Raw genomic sequence first — 18,632 nt, 5'->3', positions numbered from 1 at the left:
GCTCTGGGTTAATGACACCGGCACCGGCACCGGGTCTTGGCATAGGGTGCTCGAAGTGGGTAATGGCACTGGGTAACAGCAGCAGCACCGGGCACCAGCACCGGGCACCAGCACCAGGTACAGGCAGAGCCCAGAACAGCTACAGGCTTCAGCACCGACTCTGGCAAGGCACAAACTAGCACCGGAGTTTAGGACTAAGTACCGGGGAAGCCCAAAGCAGCACCGGGCCTCGGTGCTGGGAGTAGGAGTGATCAAACTGGTGGCCGCAGACGTGGCTGCGGGGCTGCCTCGTGCTGACACTGGGCCCTCCGTGTGAAGCGACCGTGGCTGCCTGGTGTCCACTCCTGCCACAGACTCGGGCTGATGTCTCGTGGCCATGTGCACAGCCAAGGTCCCCAGCGCTACCGCAGCCTCGGGCACCTGAGGCGACAGGATCCACCTCTCCTGAGCTGCCACATCCCCTGCACGCTTTGAGGAGACCCAAGGCGCTGCTGGCTCCTCTGGGGTTGCCCAAACGCAGAAAGGTGGCAGTGGCCATGAGAAAACCATCCTGAGGGGCTCTTGCATAGGTGCCACCCACAGCAGACCCCTCCCGGCAGCACTGGCACCCCGGGGGCATCCCGGGTGACAGACACCCTGGGCAGGGAGTTGCTGCGTGGTGATGGGCAGGGGTGGCGGCAGGAAGCAATACTGGGTGTGCTCGTTCTGCCCCAGCGCTCGCACCCACCGCATGGGATCTCCCGGGCTTTCACTTTCATTACCAGTTCATCTTCTGTGGCCTGAAAAAAACTCCGGAGGGAAATTCAGACGGCACAGGGCCTTGTCCCATTCTGGGCTGGTAGAAGCATAGATGACTCTGCCTGGGGTGGTAAGCACTCAGCTCTGGCCTTGGGAATCTGGGAGGGATGGGCTCATCTCTCCTTGTGCCAGCACTGGAACAGAATTGCTCTCAGACAGTTGATGCACTGGCAATTGAAAATCGCTTGGCCACTGCGTCAGAGCACAGCCCCAAGTTCCCACCTCTCCATTGCTTTTGTACTAAAGTCCTCCAGCTCCAGCTCCAGCTCCTCACTGCCTTGTCCAGCTCCACATGTCCAAGAGATAAACACCTGTGGGATGGGCAGGCACCAGCACAGCACCTGCTCCATACAAACAGCAGCCACAAACTGGTGCTTTCTGACTCACCTCCTCCCCGCCAACCTTGCTCTGTGCCTGGAGCAGCTGCAGTGAATGGGACAGCCCAGGGGGATGAGTGACTAGCCCAAGCAGTCCCTATCTCCCACCAAATGTTTTGCTGCCTACACTCACCCGCTCTGTAGTGTTTCATGCACAGGGTCTGACCCATCACTGCTGAGACACTGCCAGCAGAACCCTGGCTGCAGTTCCCAGTGCTCCTGAGGTGCTCTGGACCTCTCAGGTAGGTGAACTGGGACCCCAGAGAGATAGTGACCAGAGTGCCCAGCATGGGGCCAGCAGCTCCCACGCTCCCTTTGTCTATATCCACTGAGACAAAGCAAAAGGAATGGGGAGCGTAGTGCAGGGCCCTGGTCCCTGCCCGCCCTGCTCAGCTGGGACATTCTCAGTCCAGTGAGTTGCATCACGCAGACACAGCTTTCACAATCCCTGGCCCACATAACCCATCGGCACAGTCAGCCGGGCACCGGCTGCTCAGGCCAGAGAATCAAGGTCACACACAATGTCTGTGGCTGCTGGGGCTCCATCTGGGCACCTCAGATCCAGGGAAATCCAGAGGGTCTGGGACGCGGCACTCCCTGTGCCAGAGACCCACACAGCCACATGTGCTTGGGAGAGCTGGAAGATGTACACAAAACACCCTCCGTTCCCTCTCCCTTCCCTCCCTTCTCCCTCCCCTTTTTGGTAGGAAGGGGGAAAAAAAGGAGAAAGAAATCAGTGATGGGAGAGAAAGTGGAGAGGGCTCCACGCTGAGAGAGCAAATGGAATCCAAAAAAATCCAATACAACCAAATCACAGTTTTGTTTCAAACAGGTCCCAAGGAAAAGTCTGAGCTGGCTGGTGGGGATGTTACCCAAGAGAAATTCTTTCTTTCTGGAGGAAGAGAACAGGGGAACAACAACTGCAGCAGTCCGATGGAGAGGCTGTCCCTGGCTCTGCCCCAGCACTGCCCCAACTTAGCCCCAGCTCTGCCTCAGCTCTCTTTGGTCCTCAGAAAGTCTCAAAATGTCTCTGGGAAGGTGAGCAGTGTCCAGGCTGAGCCGTGGCCGGACGCATGATCACCTCACATGAGCTCAGCAGGATGCTGAGTGACGCTGTGCATTCCAAGGACAGAGGGATCCTGGGGCTGCGTAAGTGATTTCCTAGAAAATTGCCCCTGTGTTTGGAGCAGGAGCGAAAGGAGTGCAGGAAGAGTAGCCTTCCTCTCTAAGTGGCATTTCGAGGGTCTTAATTATTTCTCAGGAGTGGAAGCATTTATTTAGGCAGCTCTGGAGAGGTCCCGAGGCTTCTGGCTGCTGCCCCAAAGCCCTCCTGGCACATCCGGTATGCAAGGCTCTTCCACAACCCTCCCTGCTGCTCCTGGGATGTGCAGGGCGCAGTGCTCAGTGCTCAGACAAGGCACAAGCACCCAACAACAGTCACCTGCAGGCAGGACACAGCCTCAGCTCCACCCCCTCGAGTTTATTGGGAAGCAGGAGTTCATATGGAGGACCCCAGCCCCACCCTGTCCTTGCTTTGTGTCCCTCACACTCCCAGGTTTGTGGTGAGGCCACAAAACCCTTTTGTGATAATCCAGCCCAGCTAATGCAAAACAGATGAATCCCAAAATTAGTCAGAGCTTTGTGCTTTCCCACAAAGGTCCCACTGGAGAACCAACCCAGATGGGCCCCATGGGGTTCCAACCCTGGTGCTGGTGAGAGGGGCAGCCTGTGGAGAGTGGGGTCAGTGGCTGAAGGGACAGGGCAGCAGCACAGACCCTGCCAGGGCTCAGCCAGCCCACGGGCACCCAGGAAGCTTGTCACTGGCACAGGCTCAGCCCCATGGTGCCTCATGCCAGCAGGAGGGGAGGATCTGCTCCAGCAAAGACCTGGTAAATGGCATTTTATGCGAGGAGGAATTTCCACAGGAAACCTTCTGCTTCCAGCCACTCAGATACAGCTGGGAACAACCCAGCAAAAGCTCGGCCTTGGCAGCCAAGCAACGCTATTGCCTGGGCAAAGGCTCTTTGTTCCCTCCATAGTTCCCCCAGTTTGGAAAAAACATCCAGTTTCTGCTACTGGAACACCTGGGGCAGCGACAGCCCAGCTGGGTCTGGGGTGGGCACCAGAACCCCACATCAGTCCCGCTGCACCCAGGGGGGGCACAGGGGACTCAGCAGCACCCACAGCCCAGCTGAGACTGAGGATACAAGCGTCTCATGCCACCCCCAGTGCCAGGCCTGGCTGGGGGCATCCAGAGCGTGGACACTGGGGCAGGACTTGGCCCTGCCACCCTGCAGTGATGCATGCCCACATCCCCATGCAACCCCTCTGCATCCTTGCACTCCCCCTGCTTCCCTGCTCTCCCTTGCAGAGCTCAGGTTGCCACAGTAACCGCTCTGTCCTAGCTGCTCTTGCCATAAACATGCTGCCACGGGTCAGCCCAGTCCAGTGGCTGCACCAGGGCCAGGGCCCTTCACTGCACACTGGGGTGAGCTGAGCCCTCAGCACTGGTGCTGCCATAGCCCAATGCTGCACTCTGAGCCAGGATGGGATGCCTGTAGGGAAACAGGCAGGTTGTGTCCCTCCAGCATGGCCACCAGTGGGGCTCACAGGTGGTCCACTTTGGGGAACCACGCTGTGCTGGAGCTCTGAGTTCAACCTCTGCCACACCTGGCAGCGGGAACTGCCACTGCTTGGCTCTGCTCTGCTGCATATTAAAGTCTGAGCGTGATGCAATGTTTGACTGTTGTGTTACGAGCGCTGGAAGCAGGGACTGGGATGACTCTTGGCTCGGGAAGTGGTGGCATGTGCTCCACAGCTCAGTACATATCCCCATGGAAAGACCCTGCCCAGCACCTGGGAGGGCAGAGGAGACCCTCAGTCAGGTCCCCAGCAGGTCCTGGGGGTCTTTGCCTCCCACCCCCATGCTGCAAGCACTGCTTGTTCAGTTGTTTGGCCCAGGAACAGGGCTGGAACTGGAGCCACAGCTGAGCTGTGGCCTCCCTAATGCCTGTCTGCCGGTTTACTCCCAAGGAACTGCCAATATTCCACAACCTGGACAGGCCTAGGGGCCACCAGGACCCCAGGGGCATGTGGCCCCCCCCCCCGGGGCCCAGTCCAGACTGCCCATGGCATAAGGCTGCCCTCCCAGGTGGCCACCCATCCCCATGGGGCTGCCCCGTGCCCGGCACGCAAGTGTCCGCATCCCAAGCCGATTATCTGCATACGGAAACCCCTAATCCGTTTGCATGTTTGGCTCTGACACCATTCCTGCTCCTCCCTGCTGTGCTGCAGCCCTGGGCAAGGAGCAAAGCCACCCCGTGACCTCCTTTCAGAGCCACAAACAACCCTGGCACAGGCAGAAAGTGGGGGCTGCAGCCCCCCAGGGGTGGCTGGAGCAGCAGGAGGGGGAGAGGGTGTTGGCAAATGTCCCCTTGCCCCAGATGTTGCAGGGGTCTCGCCAGCCCAGCACAGAGACCTTCCCTGGGCACTTTCTCCTGCTGCACATCAGGCTCCAGCAGTTCCCAGCCTGCTGCCAACCAGAGCATTGACAGAAGGAACCGCGAGATGGGAGCAGCAGCCCATTAATCCTGATACTCAGGGCTGGCCCCAGCTGAGCAGGGCAGGTTCCAAGAGGGATGCAGTGGGCACAGGGAGATAAGAAATCCCTGATCTGCAGGAGTGTGGGATGGAACACCATGTTCCTGACACTAAACGGTTATGGCAACCCCAGGGTTTACGGATGGGTAAGAAAATTCTTCACTCCTGGGTCTTCAAACACATCCCGCAGCTGGCAGAGGGGAGCTGGGACCTGCTAGAGCAGGAGAATGGGGGCCCTGAGGATGGGCTGGGCCTTGTTCCTCTGTGAATGGCCTCCCCCCTCCCCCCCACACACACCCTGGGCTGTGCCACTTGGAGCAGGCAAAGATGCCATGCAGCTGCCTTGGGAGCAGGAACAGGTTTGTGCAGAGCTCTGGTTTGGTTTGACAGTGAAATGAATGGTCTTGAAGGGGCTGGTTCCTGGAGCAGGGACACATGATGGCCTCAGTGCTCAGCTCAGACCCAAGCAGGATGTTCCAGGGTACACGGAAGGCAGAGGAGGCTCCAGGGCACCTCCAGCGCCCGGAACAACCCAGCACAGCCAGTTCCACATGACCCGCATGTGGAACAATCCCCCTAATCCTGCTCTGACAGAGCAATAATCTCTCCCTCTTGGCCTCACCAGAACACAAACCCTGGAACCATCCTGTGCTCTGTTGTGTTGCAGAGGGCCACAGGTGCAAGTGCTATGGTGGGATCCACAGCGGTGGAGATGTTGGTGCTCTGTGGGTAACATGGCAGTGGCACTGCCCCTGCTCCCAGCCCCGCACACCCACCCACCCCTTGCCCTGCAGAGCCTGAGATCTGCTGTCCCCAACTCCAGCCCAGGCACTTCCACCCAGAGCCCACCAGGCAGAGGCACTGGCAGAGGTCCCACTACAGCCCCAGGCAGTCTGGGCTGGGAGCAGCCAGAGAGGCCCCCAGCACAGCCCGTCCTCCCACGCTGGCACCGGCGTTTCCTCTGCGCAAGCGGAGGAGACCCGGGCACAGCTCTGGGGCAGAGAAAGCAGCCACAGGGGCTGAGGCGTGGCCATAGCCCCCCGTGGGCCCCGATGAGGGGCAGCTGCCCACGCGTGCCGGGCAGGTGCTGGCAGCAGTGCAGCTGGTTCACGCCGGGGGCAAACCGCAGCTGCGGCACCAGCCCCGCGTTTCGCTGACTGAGGCTCCAGTTCCCGGAGCGGGGTCAGGTGGGTGCTGCAGGCAGAGCTGAGCTCACATCCCAGAGCACGTCGCTTCAGGGCCTTTATTTCGGGGAAAGTTAAAGCCTGTAGATACAGCAATAAAATATACAAAAAAATAAAAATTTTTTTACAGTATCAGATGCTGCCCTGGGCTCCAAGGACTGCAGCTGGAGGCAGTTACGGTGAGCACAGGGGCAAAGGGCCCTCCTGCTCTCTGAGCATGCCTAGGGCAAGCCATGGACCCTCCATCCTGCTCCTATACAGTTTGGGGGGAACTGGCCTGGACCCCATAGCCCCAGGAGTTCTCCCCTCTGGCTTCCTGTCTGCTGGCTGCAATGCAATTGGGGAGGCAGCTCTCCCACTGCCTCCCCTTCCCCTCCACTGCTCATCCATGTCCGTGTACCCACTGCATGGAAAGGGCAGGAGGGCTCCCCTCATCGTGGTAAATGCAGGACCACAAGCACTGACCTCTCAAAACCCAGGACACCTGCTTTTCATAACATCCACGTCTCCACTGTGCGCTGCCCTGTGGCAAGTTCCTCTCCCCACATCCATCTGCTCCCTTCAACTCTTGCCCCCTGCCACCTTATGTGAGGGCCAAACTCCAACAGAAATGCCACATGAAGCCTCCAAGAAGCTGCAGATCCCATGCCTGGCCCCTCACAAGCCAGAGGGAAAGGGATAAGCCAGGTACCCCACTGCTGACCACCCTGGCTCCAGCAGTTCCCCAGAGTCCAAGAGGTATAACTCACAGTACGGGCAGTGTGGCCACACTCCCAGCCCCAACCTGGCCACAGGGCAACCATGGCCAGGGCAGCCTCTGTGGTTACACCCAGGTCCCAAAACAGGCCCCAGATGCAAACGCTGCTCACATGCAGGCACCACTACTGGGAGGCAGCACTACCATGGCTCCAGGCAGCCTCTGCCCCACAGGGACACCAGCCATTCCAGCAGGAGCTCGGGGCTGCTGGCGCTGGCCAGTGCCCTGTGCCCACAGCAGAAATGTGGTGACAAGCACAAGCAGCTCCTGAACCTCCCTGCTCCCAGCAAAGCCCAGGCCGAGTCCAGCAGGAGCAGTGTCCTAGCAGGGCAGGAGTGCCCAGGTCCATCCACCTTCAGCTCTGAGCCCTGTGCTGGTCCTGCTGGCCAAAACCAGGGCAGGGGGAGGCACAGGGGAGACCACCCTGCACCCTGCAAGCTCTGGGAGGTGCTGGGCAGAAGGAGGGCAGGCCCCACTGCACAGCTGATCCCCTCTGCAAATCCGGGCTCACAAAGTCTTGAGGGTCTGGGGTTCTGGCAGTCAGGGTGGCAGCTTCCAGCCCTGGGCTGCGGAAGCATTTGTAGGAACTGCAGCTGCAACTGGAGGGAAATAGGCACTTGAATGAGCAAAAATAATAAAAAACTGTTATGGAAGGAAATAGAAAAAGGTTCATCCCCCTGCCCCAGAGACAACTGGCACCACCCCAAAGAGGGGCTGCTCCGTTGGGGCAGGCAAGGAACTGGGGGCACAGACCCGGCCCCCAGCTGCTCTCAAGGACAGGCTCAGAGCAGCCATGGCCGAGTGGGACAAATCCAGGAGACCTCTCTGGAGGTGGGAAGGCCGAGCCCGGGGAGGCCCCGCGCGCCAGCACAGCCCCTCACATGGGCGAGGACGCACACTCCGGGGTCAGCTCCATGTCGAAGGTCAGCGACTCTGCGGGCAGACACAGCTGGGGTTACGGGGCCCGCGCGTGGCCACAGCCAGGCCCCCCTGGAGCCCCCCCAGACTCACCAAACTGCCCTCCCGAGTTGCCCTCCGCGCCCTCGCTGCTGTTGCCGAACTGCATGAGTGAGTCCAGGGTGCGCGGGGACATGGGCAGGTCGATGGTGTTGCTGAAGGAGGTGCTGTCGAAGGGAGGAAAAGCACAGAAACCTCCAGAGTCAGGGCCTGGCCAGAGCTCGCCGACACCCCCTCTCCCCACTGAGGGGCCGCTGGGCCATGCCAGAGGCCTCCAGAGGAAAGAGCTCTCCAGAGGAAAGGGGCCCCAGAGGGGAAGAACCAGGCTGTGGTTTGGGCAGCAGCCGGAGCCTGGCTCAGCCCCTGCCATCACCCCAGGCTGGGAGGCCCACAGCACATGGGCAAAGCCCAGGCAGAGGAGAGAAGGAAGGCAACCCCTCCTCAAGGGAGATTGAGCACACAAACACCCCCGAAGCACTGACAGACACCCCACAGGAACACTCACGGGGTGACACAGATGAATTTGGTCTTCAGATACGGAGCAGCGCCTGCAAGGAGGGAGTAGCCTTGTCAGCAGCCACTCAAGGATGAACCCCACTCTCCTCCTCCTGGAGCACAGGCACTGCCCACCCTCTGCCCCCACTCCATGGGACCCCACAGCTGGTTCCACACTGTGGCTGTGCCCTCCAGGGATGGCACAGGGTCCTGGCTGGTGACAGCCCTTCCAGTGCTGTCCCTGTGACACAGGAGCCACGGAAAGTCAACGACTACCTGAGTCCGTCGCTTCCGAGTGCTCCTGGCTCTCAGAGCGGCAGTACTTCCCAAACGCCTCCTCCTTGGGGATGTCTGGGTACAGGTACACCAGTGGGGACACCAGGATGTTGGTGGCATCCATGATTTTGTAGCCCATGATGATCTCCGCAAACGACATGTTGTTGAGCTGCTGCTTGGTGTAAGGTTCCACCGACTGGATCTGTGTCTTCCCTGTGCACGGAAGGAGAATTTTGGCAGAGGGCAAAGGCAGAGCCTCCCTCAGACACCCCCAGAGCAGCAAGGACAAAATGGGCCTGAGGCTGTGAGCAGCCTTACCAGGCAGCCCGGACTGGGTGGGGGACTGGGGCCTGCCAGCTGGGTTCAGTGCCACAGACAACCCTACCCAGTGGCAGCACGTGGGCAGGGACACCCAAGAGGCAGAGACCAGGAAAGGGCCGCCTGGGTTAACCCAGGCAGAGAGCTTGTTGCGACAAGAACAAAGGACAAGTGTCTTATCACGGGGTCCCAAGCCTCCTTTAGAGCCTGGAATGCTCAGCCAGGTACCCAGAGCACCGAGGGGAGAGCTCATACCGCTGATGTCCTTCTCCACCCACGTGAAGGTGATGCCACCTTCCTTGCTGCTCTCGCTGAAGCGCAGCAGGAAGGTCCCCGGGGGCTTGGTGCTCAGGATGGCTCGCTCCCGCTCCTTGCTGATGAACCCCATGATGTACCTGGGCAGCAGGAAGCGAGAAGAGCGAAGGTGTGTCAGGGAACAGGCGCAGCTCCTCCAGGATGTGAGCCCTGCCAGCTCTGCTCAGCAGCAGGACCCAGGCTATTGGCATTTTAAGGATTCCTAGTGGGGTTTCACTCTGAACAAGCAAAAAGCACCCCAAGAGAGCCCACCTGCACCTGGACAAGGCACCCCACACCATCAGAATGGGACCTGTGGGACCCTCCCAACACCCAGCCCAGCCAAGGACTCTGGGCTGGCACTCACCCTTCGTTCCACAGTGCCAGGATGTACTTCTTCACCAAGTCAATGATGTTATCCAGCCAGACCCAGAAAGAGAAGCCTTTACCAGCCATGTTCTCCTGAGGAAAAGGCAGAGAGGCTGTGAGCACAGCTCCGAGGAAGGGAACAGCCAAGGGAAGGTGCTCAGGGAACAGAGGGAGTTCTACCTTGCAGAACTTGGCCCAGGTGATCTGACAGCCAGAGTAATTCACACCTGGTCCTGGCAGAGAACAGGAACATGAACATTTAAATAGAGCTGTTCTTCCAAAGACACCCTTTCCAGGGAGCAGCTTGAGGTTTGTGTTGTTGGGGAGAAAACCAAGCAACTGAAAATTACAGCTTCTCTGCTAAACATGGGACCTCGCTCCTGGATGGCATGTACAGGTGGGGACTCACCCCGGGGGACAGCAGGGACAGGCAGGACACCAAGCCAAGTCACCCAGCACTTACCCAGCAGTTTTTCTGCCAGCGTGGTCAGCTGCTCAATGCTAAGGCCACGCTTTGTGGTGGAGGAGAACTGCCAGCTCAGCACCTCTGCCACCTGGTCCCAGGTCCCAATGGGCGGCTTGGTGAAGAAGTTCACATTCTGCACCAGGGAACACATGGCCCTAAGTGGGACACGAGGCAGAAGCAGGGCCAGGTCCTGCCCCAGCCCCGCTCCCCACTCACAGTTTCCCTCTGCCCCCCGGACACACCCATGCCAACACCTGCCTGCTGCCTTCCCACACCAGCCCTACCTTGGGGTTGTTGGTCAGCATGTTGTACCACAGGATAGACGCCCAGGCATTGGGCATCTGGCAAATGTTGGAGATCACCACCACAGGCAGCGAGTGGGTCTGCAAAGAGAGGATGTGAGCACAGGCTGGGACATGTCCCAGAGCTCTTCTGCACCCAGGCCCACAGCAGCAACAGGCAGTGATCCATGTCTCACCTCCAGGTCGATCTTCAACCCCTGGTGATACACCTCTGTCTCGAAGGTGATGAGGTGCAGCTCCTCGGTGACTATCAGTGAGGCCTGGGGCAGAAGGAGACACCATGGAGCACCCAGGAGACACCCACCCCTGGCCTGATGCACGGCCAACAGGCCCAGCGCTGCTGCTTGTGGCTGGCCTGGCAGCTGCCAACGTGCCAGTTGGTGCCTGCAGACCCCCCAACCTCAGGGCAGGGTTCAGCTACCCCTATCAGAGGCCCCCCACACTCACGTCGCAGTTGGCTCTGCCTCCGTTCCCGCAGCGCTGCTCCCGCAGGGTCTGTGGAGAGAGGCACAGGCTGCAGCTGCACCGACAGCACACGGCCCAACAGGGGCAGCCCGGGAGCCCACAGTACCCACCAGGTGCTTGAACTCTGCAGAGAGGCTGCCATTGTTCGACTCCTCCATGTTCATGACTTTGGTGTTGGTCCCCAGGATGTTAAACTTCCGGGACCTGGGAAGAGGAAAGACAGGCTGCGGTTGACAGGGCCCTCTCAGAGTGAATGTGCAGTAGGATGTTTGCCAGGAATAAGAGCAGAAATGAGAAAAAATGACCAAAACAAACATTGCACTTACCCCCGAAGTGCTGCAACATCCCCAGAGTCCCTAGGAAAGGGGAGAGACACACCAGGTCATGGCTGTGGCCTTCCCACTCCAAGCAGACAAGCCGGTGTGCAGCACTGGCTGCATCCCAGCATGAGTCCCACAAGCCCCCCGGCCATCCCCCAACACAGGGACAAACCCCCAGGACCCACTGTCACTCTGCACCCTCCCCTTTGACTGGGGGTCACACTGGCCCTTGGTGTGGAGATGGAGCCCGACCCAAGAGCAGCAGAAACAAGTCCCACCCCAGTAATTCCACCCAGTGCCATTGGGAGGGGAGCACAGGACTCACTTGTCAATGCAGACTTTGATTTTCAGCTGATAGTTCAGCTCTGGAAACTTGACCAACAACCTGCAAGAGTCAGCAGACAGGAGTGTGAACATCCTGTTCATGCAAACACCCCCTGTGCACCAGGCATAGCTGGCAGCCAGCAGCATGGACCAGTTCTTCCAGTGTCCCTGGGCTCATCAGCCCTGAGACCTGTCCCCAGAAAAGGGGAGGTGCTGATATTCCACTGAGCACCCTCAGGATCTTGTTTGGGCTGCTGACTGCCTACACCAGGCTCTGAACAAACACCTTCCACACTGTTCTGCACCAGGGGCTGCCATATGACAAGGGGGCGACGGGGGCACAGCTGGGAGAGGGTGAGGAAGCTCTAAGCAGAGCCCAGTGTCAGAACAGCCTCTCTCCATGAAGGCTGGCAGGGAACACAGCCCACCTAAGCAGCAGCTGGCCAGGGATGCACTGACATTTCCACCGCCCACCTCCCCAGCGGGATTTACCAGAACCCAGCTGGCTCCAGGAACACGGCAGAGCCCCAGCCAGCCCTACACTGAGTCACATGGGCAGCACTCCAGCCTGCTGGGATTCATCCCTCTGCGATCCATCCCCTCCCAGCACCTGCGCTCCCCAGGTAAGCTGGGGGCTGCACCTGCACCAGCATCTCCTTCAGAGAGTGATCCTGCTCCACCCTCCCTGCACAGCTCCCCTCCCTCACCTGCAGGGGCAGTGACCCACCTGACTTTGGTGGTGAACTGCACACCCGTCTTGATGACGAGGGGCCGGTCGGGGTGCATGGGCATGCAGGGCTGCCTCTCCACGACGAAAGCACTGGGGGAACAGCACAGGGACAGCAGTCAGACCTCACTCACTGCCCACCCTCCACCCACAGCCGTGACTGGGACTGCCCATGGTCCCCGTCCGCCCTTGGCACCTTTTCATCAGGTTCCTGAACAGCTCCACAATCCGTTCCTCCAGCATGGGCCTGTGCTGGACAATCGGGTCACCCTTGTAGGATACTTTCTGCTGGAGTTCTTCCAACTTCTTGATCTGCTGCCGGGTCTGTAGCTGCGATTCAGCAAGAGAGGTTATCCTGGGGGAGAAGAGAGAACCTAGGCTCACTCTGGCTGCCAAGCCTGCACAGTCCCAGCCCGCAGAGCCCTTTTCTTCCCAAGCAAGGGGATGCTCTCCATGCCAGAAACCAAACCAGCTGAGAAGTGAGAGTGTCTGTGGCTCCTAGCCCAGTGTGTTTTTCTAGGCCACACAAACAAACCCTGCACATGCCCAAGTTCTGCAGAGACACCAGGGTCAGAAGCTTTTCAGCAGCTTCAGAATCCCCCAGGCCTGTGGCTGGGGACACCAGGACACCATTCCAGCACTGGTGCCCACGATCAAGGCTCAGTCTGACCAGTGGGTTACACTGACACGTGCAGGCACTGGAAGCCATTTTGCAAGGATATTTCCAGAGGCAAAGAGCTTGTTTCCATGGCAGGTGTGTGAGCGCCACTGCTGAGGCAGACACAGCCCCAGCCAGCTCTCACCAGTTCTCGAGGCGGTCCAGGCAGATATTGGGTGGGCCACCAATGCAGGCAATCTGCTGCCGCCTCTTCCAGTCTGCCAGTTCCTCATCTGCTAGCATCTTCTGCACGTACTCCATGGCCGACAGCAGCCCGGCCAGCTCGCTCACTATGCCCTGCCAAGAGAGAAAGCAGAACCTTCGGCACCCTGCGACTGCCAGTTTCACATTCACAGACAAGGAAGAAGCCGCCCAGGGCTGTGTTTCCAGCACTGCTCTGGTTCTGGCCATGCAGGAACACCAAACTCCAACCCTGAAGAAGGAGGATCTGCACCTGAGGGGATCTGGAGGGCTGGATGCCCCACGTACCCTGCGCATCTGGTCCAGTGCTGTCAGCATCTGCTCCAGCTGCTGCATCTTCTGACGGGTCACCGACTGGTTGTTTCCGTTCAGGTCCTGCATGTCTGTGCAGAGGTGAGAAGCTTCAGACACACACACACACACACGGACTCTTTCCGCCCTCCCAAGTGACACAACACTCCCATGGCAAAGTGCAGGCACCCTGAAAGCCTCCTTGACAGTCAAGGAGGAATCTGACACAGCCTCCAAGCACCTCGGTGGCTCTCCCACACCCACAGGGACCATTTCCTCCCCATGCCACTGCTGTGCTCACAGCAGAACTCTGGTTCAGCTCTCCCAGGGGGAGCATGAGCAGCAGAAACAAAAAACCAGGTTTCTGCAATTGCCATGCAAATGCCCTGAGCCTGAGCACCTTCCTGCTGAGAGCTGAGGCTGGAACACACCCTCCAGCAAGTTTCCTTGCAGGAACACACTGTGGTTTGCAGATGCTAATGAGCTGCCATTACCTCCTTGGCTCTTCAAAGTCTTGTAGTTAAAATCAAAGTCATCCTGGAGATTTTCCACTACTTTCATCTTCTGCTCCAGATCCTGCAAGGCAAAAGATGTGTATTCATTCAATGCACTAAAGCACCATGGTGGGGAAAGCAGAAGGTGTCCAGGCAGACATGTACCTGCACCCTCTTCCTGACATCCTGCAGGTGTTGCTCCAGCATCTGCTGCTTCTCTGTCACCACCGCTGCTGTTGGATGTGTTGCCTGTCCCCCTTGCTGCAGAGGGGACAAAGAGGGCATTAGGACAGGGCTGTGACACGGGGATGCTCCCTCCCACCCTGAGGAGGTTCTACAGGGTCTTCACCCCATCCCTAACACGTGCCAGGGCAGCTGGCTGCTCACTTCAGTGTCAGCTCTGTGGTGACACAGGGGTCAGGGCACTCCTCACGCGAGGGTGAGAGGAGAGATGGGGGCATCCAACTCACAGCACCCACCCAGAGTAGCCAGGCTGCATCCTGGCTGTCGGGAATCTGGGTGCCAGCCCTGGGATACCTGGCCACTGACCTGGGCTGCAGTGGCAGCAGTCTGGAGGAGTCGGGACTCTTCCCACAGGCAGCGAGCCACGATGCGAGCGATTTCCATTGGCTTCTCCAAGTACCTGCTCTGTAAAGGTTCAAACCCTCACGGTTAGCAGGCATGAGGCAACCCCTGGGATCTCCACAACCTTTAGGGCTGCGGGTGGTGAGCTGTGCCAAGGAAATCACTGGACTCCCACCAGCTCCCCCCTGCACCATCCGCTGCCCAACTGGCACTTCCCACCTCACCTGCAGGAACTGCTTGATCCGGCGCAGGTTGTGCTGGTAGAGGACGTTGGACTCCTGTAGGAAGCGGCTGTACTGCTGGTCGATCTCCCCCAGCAGGTTGTGGAACACCAGCGTGGCATGCGACTCCTTGCTGGCTGCATATGCCCTGCATGAGGGAGGGAGAGCCCTGGGTGCCCAGCAGAGGGCAGGGGGGCTCTGCTCACGCCTGCCATCCCCTGTGCAGTTTACAGAATCACAGAATCATTTAGGTCATAAAACTCCTCCAGGATCATTGAGTCCAACCTTTGACCAATCACCACCTTGTCAACTAGACCAGAGCACTCAGTGCCACATCCATTGTTTCTGGTCCGGGGTCTGACACGATGCAGAGTCCCACTCCATGCACAGTCCCACTCCTCTTGGCGTCACAGGGAGGGCGGCCAGTCCTGCCACATCAGGTGCCCAGGGAAAGTGGCAGAACTCTTCCAGCCTGCCCAGGCCCCTGCTGCCACTGCAAGGTAGGTGTCCCAAGAAACATCCCCTCATCGGCGTTTCACAAGGCCTTACCAGTCCTGGCTCTCAATCCACGGGGCCAGGAACTGCCGGAGCTCCATGGGGAAGCTGTCGCTGTAGAGCTGGTGGAGCTGCTCCAGGTACCGCGTGTCGAGCTGCTGTAGCTGGTTCCACTGCGCCATCCTGGCCAGCTCTGGAGACCTGCTGGGATGGGCACACACGTGGCTCAGAGCTGGCTCCCAGCTCCCTCCTGCCAGGACCCAGCTGTGATCCCTCTGGGGAGGACTGAGTGGGCCAGAACCAGAGACAGGCAGGGCACGAGTCTGGGGCACAGGGCTCCAGGAGGGCTGGTGCAGGCAGGTAGGTCACTGGCAACAGGTAGGAAGGAAGCTGTAATCTGGTCTCGCAGGCACTCCTGGCCAGCCCTGCCAGGAGGCAGGGAAACAGCTGTGGAGCTTACAGTAAGTGCGGAAGGCGGAGACTGCCAGGAAACTACAGAAACAAGGAAGGAGCAATTTTCGAGTTCATGACTCGTATCAATAAAAATCAACACTAACGAGGGGACTCCAGCTGTGCCCGGGAAGTGAAGGCAGAGTCACTTCCCTGCAGAAAAGGGTTTGCTTTTCCCAAAGGTCGCTGCAGCAAGTGACGCAGCATTGCAGCGTGCCCTGCTCTCCTGTGGTTTGCTACAGGGACTCTTTCCCCATTTGAGAGAAAGGGGGAACATCCTCTGTAGGCTGAGGCACAGGGAGGGGACAGACACTGGCACCTGACATCGAGTTAAAGAGGTTTTTAGAACTTCATAGCACTGAACAGCCTCAAAGGCAGGAGCAGCCCCTCCACTGGACATTAACCTTGAACCACAACCCTCTGGTGCAATCCCCAGGCAAGTCCACGTGAGTCAAACTTGTTTTCAATGGAGCAATGAGTGAACAGGATGAGAGACACCAGCCATGCAAGATTCAACAAACAACAAATGCTCCTTCAGTGATGCAGCTTTTGGGACCATCCAGACCGTGAGCCACAGGCCAGGCTGTGTGTGGGGCAGCACAGCAGAGCTCCCATTCTGCAGAGGGTTCAGCTCTATGGGGTCAGTTCTCAGCTGCTGTAGCTTGGGGAGTGCTCCCTCCACCCTGGCAGCTCCGAGGCTCCAGCCCTTTCACTCAGTCCCAGAGGCCACTCCTGTAATGGAGCTGCTGTTGAGGGGAAAACCCAACAAATGCACAGGCCAGGCAAGAGTGAAAACCCACCATCCCCACGGGGAGTGCCCTGCCTGTCCGGGGAGCTCAGCTGCCTCATTTCCTATTGCACCACACGCCGGCACCCCCGCGCAGGGGGGGCTGCACCAGCCCCCCAGGAAATGGCAGCAGCTGCTGCCCCAGCCCAGCTCCTGCCAGCCCTGAGCCGAGGATGGTGCCGCAGCACCACGGCACAGGAGGCAGCCACCCGGGCGGCCCCTGCCATGCCTGGTGCCAAACAGTTTGCAGACAGACTTTCCCCTGTCAGGTTGCAGCAACCAAACCAGATGCCACATCCGGACCCTTAATCCAAGCAGATGTTCCACAAGAAAGCCACAATCCCGGTATTTCAGGGCAGTGCTGGAGCCGCAATCTGCAGAGCACTAAGGGGTCAAGAGCAAAGCTCCCAGGCTGCCGTGTGGCAGCGGCACTTGGACAGAAACCAGACACTTCCCACTGCCACAAACAGCTGCAGGACGGGCCAGCTCACAGCACCAAGCTCCAGCTCCTCCCAGCATCCACAGAAGGCAGGACCGACTTTCCCTGCGATGCTCCTCACTGCAGCAGTCACCAGTGTCAGGGAAGCTCTGACCCTGTCAGCCCTGGAAGCTCACGCAGGAGCCTCTCCCTGGCCGGCCTTACCGCCGGGAAGCCTCCCTTGCCTGGGGTAAAGATCTGAGGGTTGAACCTTTCCGATTCCACTGGGCTTGCCCATCCCTGTGGTTTGCCTCTCCTCCACCTTTGGAACAGAGCCAGGGAGCAGCCGACACGGCCAGGGCCAAGCATGGCATGATGCAAGCCCAGGGGTAAACACGCTATCCAGAGCTCAGAGCGGAGCTGCTAAAAGTAGCTCAAGAGCTAAAGTTCACCTTTCTTTATCTCGCTGCAAGGGCAGAGCACAAGAGCTCTGCGGTGCTACCAGCAGCCTGGGACAGCTCTGCATGTTCCGACGGCTTCACTCACAACAGGGCTGCCCTGGAAGCAACGCTGCCACTGCCCATTCCATCTGCTTTCTTATTTCTGGGACACACCTGGGAACGCCCTTCACCTGTGCCCCCACAACAAGGAATGACCCCTGGGGCAACGCATACAGCGAAGTCACTGGAGAGGCCTTGGAAGGACCATGGACTCTGTGTCCCCTGCAGGGACACAAACAGGATGAAGCTCAGTCACTGACAGTGTTGCAAAGCTCACATCATCAACAGCAGGAGCATCACAGGGTCACAACGGATGCCATCAATAACACTTCAGAGCCCCTCGCTGCCCCTGCTTCCACACAATCAACAGCCTGATGGAAAACTGTTCGACACAGCAGCCAATTGCTCCCGCAGCACAAGAGCCAGTTTGGAAAGGCTGCGAGAACTTGGCTCTACTCCTCTGGAGCGATTTCAAAGCCAGTCTTAGAGGTGGAACACAGTGATGAAGAGATTTGTGACACAGGGAGGAAGACGGCTCTGGGAGACCTCACAGCCACGGTGCCGAGTTCCCCAACCATCCCACACGGCTGTCCCCATCACAGCTCTCCAGGGCCCATCCCAGTGGAACTCCCACTGCAGGAGCTGTGAGTGATGCTGTCACCATCCGCCCCGGGGCATGGGACACCCAGCCCACACCCCTCCTGTCCTCTGCCACCACCGCTCCAGCAGCTCCAACAGATCCACAGGAAACAGCAGAAGAGGCTCCACTGGGGAGCGACGATGACAGAGATCACTTTCAGGCTGGAAAAGGAGTCACGCACAGGCAGGGCCAGGGCCATTCCCAGCCCCTGCAGGTGCAAAGGGAGGGCTCTGGAGCAGGCCCAGGGCAGCTCACCCTCACCGATGGGACCCCCTGCTGCTCCCGCCGCACACGGGACCGTCCCGCAGCGCAACCCCGAAGCCCCGGGGCCGCGTCAGCCCCGCCCGGCTCCGGCGGACCCGGGTGGGCGGCAGCTTCTCCGGCCCCGCCGCTTTTCTCCGAGGAGCCACAGGGACCATCCGGCTCCGCACCAGGGCTCGGGCTTCCGGCGACGGGACAGCCGGGATGGGCCCCCCCTCGTTACCCTGCGGTGCCCGCCCCGCCCCTGCCCCGCTCCGCTGCGCCCCGGCCCGCCCCCCCCGCGCGGGGCGGCCCCGTCCCCGAGCCGGCTCCGGGGACACCGGCTCCCGAGACCGAGCAGCGTCTGCCCGCTCGCCCCCCGCGCTCACCGGCGGTCCCGGTGGGCGGGCGGGGCGGCGGCTCCCGGTGCTTCCGGTGCTCCCGGTGCCGGCGGCGATCGCGTCCGGCTGCGCTGACGGACCGAAGCTCCTGCTGCCGGGCTCCGCCCCGTGTGACGTCACATCCCAGCGGCCAATGGGAACGCGGTACTGCCGCGGCCCCGCCCCGGCCCCGCCCCGATGGCCAATCAGCGCGGTCGCTGCGCGGTGCGTCACGGTGCGCGG

General features: G+C 59.7%; 1 protein-coding gene across 3 annotated transcripts; it reads right to left on the bottom strand.

Annotated features, from left to right (window-relative positions):
* Positions 1 to 5,982: 5,982 nt before the first annotated feature.
* Positions 5,983 to 18,519, bottom strand: STAT3 (signal transducer and activator of transcription 3). 3 transcript variants are annotated; one of them, XM_051794840.1, is made up of 24 exons: positions 18,399 to 18,519; positions 15,029 to 15,178; positions 14,483 to 14,627; positions 14,223 to 14,321; positions 13,839 to 13,934; positions 13,674 to 13,755; positions 13,177 to 13,271; positions 12,833 to 12,984; positions 12,226 to 12,384; positions 12,030 to 12,122; positions 11,304 to 11,363; positions 10,985 to 11,014; positions 10,769 to 10,862; positions 10,641 to 10,688; positions 10,370 to 10,453; positions 10,176 to 10,274; positions 9,889 to 10,024; positions 9,606 to 9,658; positions 9,424 to 9,518; positions 9,018 to 9,157; positions 8,442 to 8,657; positions 8,179 to 8,221; positions 7,728 to 7,840; positions 5,983 to 7,649 (listed from the first exon to the last, which is right to left on the bottom strand). In XM_051794840.1, the coding sequence occupies exons 2-24, from the start codon at positions 15,154 to 15,156 to the stop codon at positions 7,594 to 7,596; spliced, it is 2,316 nt and encodes a 771-aa protein (XP_051650800.1). In that variant the 5' UTR covers positions 15,157 to 15,178; positions 18,399 to 18,519; the 3' UTR covers positions 5,983 to 7,593. The 3 variants fall into 3 exon arrangements, with proteins under 3 accessions (XP_051650800.1, XP_051650799.1, XP_051650801.1); XM_051794839.1 differs by having other exon boundaries at positions 15,029 to 15,175; XM_051794841.1 differs by having other exon boundaries at positions 8,445 to 8,657; positions 15,029 to 15,175.
* Positions 18,520 to 18,632: the final 113 nt, after the last annotated feature.

Source organism: Manacus candei, unplaced genomic scaffold, assembly GCF_025592945.1.
Source record: "Manacus candei isolate 608988 ecotype Guabito, Panama unplaced genomic scaffold, ASM2559294v1 h1tg000040l, whole genome shotgun sequence".
Taxonomy (NCBI): Eukaryota; Metazoa; Chordata; class Aves; order Passeriformes; family Pipridae; genus Manacus; species Manacus candei.
Note: the sequence above shows the minus strand (reverse complement) of the source record. Positions and strands in the feature narration are given on the sequence as shown.